We start from the raw sequence: 6,642 nt of genomic DNA on the forward strand, positions 1-6,642 counted from the left end.
TGATTTTATAGATATTTTTTCTTCGAAACGATATCATATTTTCTAATTTAAGTTCAGAACAAATAAATAGGCCTATTGATGATAAGTGATAAACTTCGGTGATATACATGGTGTTGTCATAAATATAAGCCACTTTAGAGCGTCTGCCAAACACCTTCAAGAGCTCATGACTATTGTTTAATCATAATATAATATGTTAGGTCTCACAGTTGAATGGATAGTTAATTCTGATACCACTATCAGAGATAAGTACTTAATCAGGCGAAGAGTCTGTGTTATAAGTGTGACTATATAACGTGTTAACTAAACACTTAAGAATATTTAAAGTACCTTTATTGAAAACTTTATCTTACTATTCCTCTACCTTATGAAATTAATATGATTTTCTTATCATGTTTAGATCTCTCTCAACATATGCGTATCTTTGGACTTTATGCTATTCATCTGCTTTCTTACAGTTCATCAATGGCTTTACCATAATTAACTTGCTTGGTATTATGTGTAACTAAATTCAAAAAAATAAGAGCGTTAGAAATTGAGTCGTTTTTATTTTGTTTTAAAATGATTGAGTTTAAGGAAACTCCATGATTTTAGATTTAAAAAAAAATATGCCTAGTTTGATACAACTTCAACATCCATAAAAACATTGGAAATAGTTACTTTTTTGGTGATATGTAACATTATTTCACTACACGTCTTCAACAACAAACAACAACAACAACAGCCTGTAAATTCCCACTGCTGGGCTAAAGGCCTCCTCTCCCTTTGAGGAGAAGGTTTGGAACATATTCCACCACGCTGTTCCAATGCGGGTTGGCTATTACCAATTTCTTAAACGTATGTTATGTAACAAAGTAGATTCACCAGCACATGAGTGTAGTTTATAAACTATTCTTAATAAAAAATAAAAAAAATACAGACGAATAGATAACCTCCTCCTTTTTGAAGTCGGTTGAAATTAGTATACATAACGGAAAAAACGATTTCTCAAATCGGACTGGCAGGATCAGAGATCAGCCCGTTTAAAGGTTTTAATTATTTAGCTTATTATATTATTAAAATATATATAATATTCAATAGTCAGAATAGATACTAAATATATGTAAAGGTGTACCTACTATATTGTACTTGCTGCGGCAGTACATATACTAAAATCGGAACCTACTACATTAAAATAATACGCCTATTCCATCAGTCAGTGGTAAGGAATTCTCAATCAGCGCACTGTTTTGTGACTCATACGTTACCGTGGGTCATAATCGACATGATAGCCGCCAATCAAAATCTTATTTGAATCGATTATTGGTATTAAATATATTAATTGAAATGAAATAATTATAATTTATCATATCTATTGGACCAGAATTTTCTTTAACAAAATTACAGTCGAACATTTAGGAGGTGCTTATTTTATATTATAACTCTGTTTGTCTGTCTGTAGATCTTTCACGCCCAAACCGCTAAACAAATTTGATGAAAATTGGTATGAAGCAAACTCAAACTCCAAGAAAGGACATAGAGTATTTTTCGCCGGTCACATAACCCTAAAATGCGGGCGAAGTCGCAAGCCACTACTAGTATTTAATTATGGAGCTCTAGTGATAGTTTCTTAAGAGTTATAATATGTTTGTGGTTTATGTTGTCCTCATTAATAATAAGGTACATGTTCTGTTAAATTATAAATCGTACAAGAGTAGAAATCTAAAATTTATGCGGCCGGAATTTTAAACGATTGGTAAAAAGGCGCCTTTACTTCCTTGAAACTTGATAATCTTTAAACAAGGAATAAGGCTATACCCAATTGTAATAATTTAAATTTAATTATTTTATGAAAATGTTATTAATTTTAATTAATAAGAAGTTTAAAAAATTGTAAACTTTTAATCAAAACAAATTGTATTGTGTTTTAATTGTGTATTGTATTTCTAATTTTCTCTAGTCTTACAAACATATAATTAATAAACGTAAACGCATTTTTTTCTTGTTTCACACGAACACGTTTAACAAGTTCTTTCCTTCACGTCTCTACGCTAAGTGGTCTAGAAAGGCGTTCGCTACTGCCTCTACAAAACTAGTGCACTCAAAATAAACAAACTAGACTTACTTAACTAAAAAACACTTTTATTTTATGAATTAAAACCCTCATTAATTTAAAAAATACGTGAATACGAACAAATCAAAACTTATTCAAAAGTTCGCTCGTACATTGACACGATGTATCATAAGTTATTTAATAAAGTTTTGAATTTCGAATACCTGTGACAAGTCCGCATCCTCGGTGAGTTTCTCCGCGATCGTAGGCTTCCTGTCGGCGGTTGAAAAGCTTGCGAATATCACTAAAAACAGCACACAGAGTCCACCCATTGTAGTATCCAACTTCACTTGTCACTGTTCGAAACACGCGTAATGCATCAGTAAGTCGCGCGGTAAGATTCAACGCGCGGCGGTAAATGCCGGAGACCGGAGTATACGCGGGACTCGGGAGGCACGACGCGTTAGCGCCGATGTCTCTTTCCCGCTCACGCATTTAATGGTCAAACTTTTGCGGCCAGCTATCGCCTAATTCGTGGTCCATTTAAAACGTAACGGCAACGACTGTTAACGGCTTTTAAAGTTAATCTTATGTCACTTTATGACAATTCTCTTACCGACAAAACTAATCGCCGTAATATGATATCTCTTTCATTTCATAATGCTTCCATTGTTTTTTATACAATCATTTACAGATCATATATTCGTTTCTGTTATTGCAAAAGGTTCTATCTAGTTCTAATAGAGCAGAAAACCGGATTTATTTATGTTATATTAATATAATATATATTTCCCATATGATACACGCATGGTAACTAACGTCTAAATCATTTGATTTATATATAAAATTAGTGACCCGCCCCGGGTTCGCACAAGTGCAATGCTGATACAAAACATACTAATGAATGTCTGACTGACTTTTTTGAAGACCATTATAATATCTATAATACTGTTATATTGATCGTAGGGTTTGCAATGTAAGCGAAAAAAAATGTATTCATTTTAGATATCAATTTAGAAACCTCTAAAATCATCCGTATTTCTCTACCATATTGCACATGTATTATACATAGAAACCTTCCTTTTGAAACAATGTATCTATTAAAAAAAGGTATTAAAATCCGTTATGTAATTTTAAAGATCTAAGCAAACATGAGGACAGACTACGGTAAGCGACTTTGTTTTATACAATGTAATGATTACGATAATATACGACTTATATACGATATATATATATATATATATATATATATATATATATATATATATATATATATATATATATATATACGATAATAAAGTATCAAATGGATTTTAAATTTTGCAATGCCAGTACTAAAGGTATAATTAAAATACATAATTATGCATTTCAGGCAGGCAATGTTGTACACGTACTTCAGTTATTATACCCACATACATTTAGAACGTGACTGTAGTACTGAAAAATAAAACATTTGGGGTTATTAATTAAAAAGTACTTACTCGTTACTCTGAAGTCGGTAATACATCCAAACATTTATATCTACGTAACTAAAACAGTAATGAACCGATTTCAATGTGGAAATACGTGATTCCACCCTAATCTATGCTCATGATGTGGATCAAATTAAACTTATGTAAACCCAATCTAGCAACACTTACGGTCTCATTATAAACGTTCATCGGGTGTTTAGTTAAACAGTGATTTATCTCTTTCTTTCATTATTGATTTGACATTCAAAAGAGTGAGATGGCTTTTTTTAACTAATTGATGTATTATTTTATGTATTTTATATTACACATACTTTAAAACATTTATATATTTGTATTATACAAAAGTTGTATTGTTATGAAACTGTTCATAGATATTATATAAGCGACACATTTCTTTTTGAATTTACTTTTATATAAAAAAGGAATTGATAATTAAGAAATAAAATATTTTCAAGTTGAACACGTTAATAATAATTTATAAACCTTGACAAAGATTTCAGGATTAACTCATAAAAATAAGACCGTTTGACACAAAGGTGTGCTAACAGGATATACCTGTTTAAAATGCGCGACTCACACCCGCGTTAAGGAATTATACCTTGTTTTTATAAAAGGTTCCAAAATTTTACCTGCCGATAGCATTGTGCGAGTGTCACAGTTGATAAAAGCGATGAGGACTGATTGCTGTTTGCCGTTGTATGGGAGAGAAATTACTCCGACATATTATATAACGGAATGTTTACTTGTTTTGTCAAAAGAGAATCATAATATAAATATGATATCATAAATTTGCTTGTTTTTTTAAGTTTGTTTGGTACAAATGTAAATTTTAAGTCTATAATGAGATTTCTTATGTAAAGTAAAATTAAAGTAACAGCTTGTAAATTTCCCACTTTAGGTTAAGGCCACCTCTCTCATTGAGAAGGTGGTTTGGAACATATTCCACCACGCTGTTCCAATACGGGTTGGCGGAATGCAGGTTTCATTACGATGTTTTCCTTCACCACCGAGCACGAGATGAATTATAAACACAAATTAAGCACATATGTATATAGTGGTGCCTGGGTTTGAAACCGAAATCATCGGTTAAGATGCACACGTTCAAACCACTGGGCCATCTCGGCTCTCAATATTCCTATGTAATAAATATAATTTCAAAACTTATTTACCGTTAAACAACGCACAGCCTAAACCTGGGGGTTTGCACAGGTATTCCTTAATTAACGTGACCATATATTTCACATACGAATACGAGTGACTATAGGAATAATAGTTTGACATTTGAACTTCGGCATTTTTGTAATGCGGACGGGAAGGCTTCTATTTATATAACGTGTACCGTGAAAACAATCTCAAATGTCAATCTAATTTCAAAGATTTAATTATCGTCAGTCATTAAAACTTGAAGTATTGTTTATTGAATCCTGTTTATTAATAAAATAATTGTACCAACGATTATATACATTAATTAAAGGTTAGTTTTTATATATATTTAAAAACTTAGTCGCCTAAAAAAGTTAAATCTATACATATAAAGTAATTTGAGTGTCTGTTTGTATTATTAAAATAGCCCTTTTTATTCAATGTATTTGTATGTATACATGGTACATATACCAAAATAGCAAAAAATTTTACAGTTTTTTGTCTGTCTGTCTGTTTGTTCCGGCTAATCTCTGGAAGGGCTGGACCGATTTTGCCGGGAGTCGGGACTTTCACCGGTAGATAACTGATATAATAGGGAGTAGCTTAGGCTACAATAATACTTTTTTGTTAAATGCAACGCGTAAAAAGTCGCGGGCAGAGCTGGTAGGAAATAAATATTAATATTTCATTTTCGAAATTTAAAACGTAGAATTAATTACTTAAGCGTTTAAAAAAATGTTATAAAATGCAATCCAAAATAATATATAATTACAGTAATTTGTCTCTTAGTTAAAAGGAGACACGTCAAAAAGACAAATGCTCTAAAGACTTTTGTATAGAGTGAAATTAAAGTTTTAAATGATATTACAGCTCTACCTGTAATTGCACCGACTTCTTGCAGCGCACTCGTACATTGGGTATGGCAACTTAGTTTTCCTGTTTCGAAGGTGTCCGTACACATACACAGCGTACATTATAAATGGTACGTTAACGTTTGTATATTTCATCTGATATTTTAGACTTTCCCAACTTTCTAGACCATGATATATTATAAATTGTACCATCAATCTCTGTCAGTCTAACAAGATTAGGTTTAATAGTGTGAAATCTATGTAACGTACAGTTTTAAAGGGAAAAAGAAGACACAAATTTCATAATGTTTTATGACTTGATTCAAAATCGTGAAAATTTACTGGGTTTTGTATCGAGGAAAAAAATTAAATTTGTATTCTGTGTTTTGTTGAATCACGTATGACCTCTGTGGCCGATGTTAGTCAAAGAGACGTCATCATAGTCATAAGTAACATACTAAATTTCCTTAAAATTAGGTAAAATATTAACCAACATTACAATTTGAAAAAAAAAAAAAATTGCAGGTAGTCATAGAAATACGTTATAGCTGATTATTGTAAATATTTATCCTTCCTTACTTGAACCGTTCTTATAGTTTCTAGTATTAATAACGACACACAACCGAGTAAAGGTATTTTGGTTTTAATCTTTTAATTTTATATCCATTACGTATAGCTGCTGTTATTTTTTTAATATCCTTAAATATTCTAAGTCAATTCAAAACGGTTGTAAAACATACAAACAGACTTAAATTACATTTTATAAATTATAAACATTAAAGTATATCAAAAATACTGTCTTATCACTTCAGGCCGCTTTATCAAAGTCCGTCTCAGTAGGTTCCGCTTATGATATACTAGTTTTCATTCGAGGTTTCGATCGTAGCTTCACTAGCATTTTAGAGGTTAGTTATCAGGTATTTTTCACGCAATATATACAGCCTGTTATTCTGATGTATAAGCTACATTATTGTCATTTTTATGATTACCCTCATCATTTGAATGTAAACTAAATATTTAGCAACAATACATAAATATTCTATGACGTTAAACCTGCTCTGGAATCGAATTCATACGGAAGTGAATAAACTGGACCACCTAATAATAAAAGTGAAATTACTTATTCCATTAAAATGTCCAAGTC

The 6,642-nt window shown here is 31.3% G+C and overlaps 1 protein-coding gene across 5 annotated transcripts in view; it reads right to left on the reverse strand.

Annotated features, from left to right (window-relative positions):
* The window catches only part of LOC124532322 (fasciclin-1), an 86,000-nt gene extending 83,533 nt beyond the window's left edge, over positions 1 to 2,467 (reverse strand). For all 5 annotated transcript variants that reach the window (XM_047107182.1, XM_047107181.1, XM_047107179.1 and 2 more), the window contains exon 1: positions 2,257 to 2,467. In XM_047107182.1, the coding sequence (XP_046963138.1) occupies positions 2,257 to 2,364 (108 nt within the window). In that variant the 5' untranslated portion in view covers positions 2,365 to 2,467. The remainder of the gene's footprint in view (positions 1 to 2,256) is intronic.
* Positions 2,468 to 6,642: the final 4,175 nt, after the last annotated feature.

This window comes from Vanessa cardui, chromosome 9, assembly GCF_905220365.1.
Source record: "Vanessa cardui chromosome 9, ilVanCard2.1, whole genome shotgun sequence".
Classification (NCBI taxonomy): Eukaryota; Metazoa; Arthropoda; class Insecta; order Lepidoptera; family Nymphalidae; genus Vanessa; species Vanessa cardui.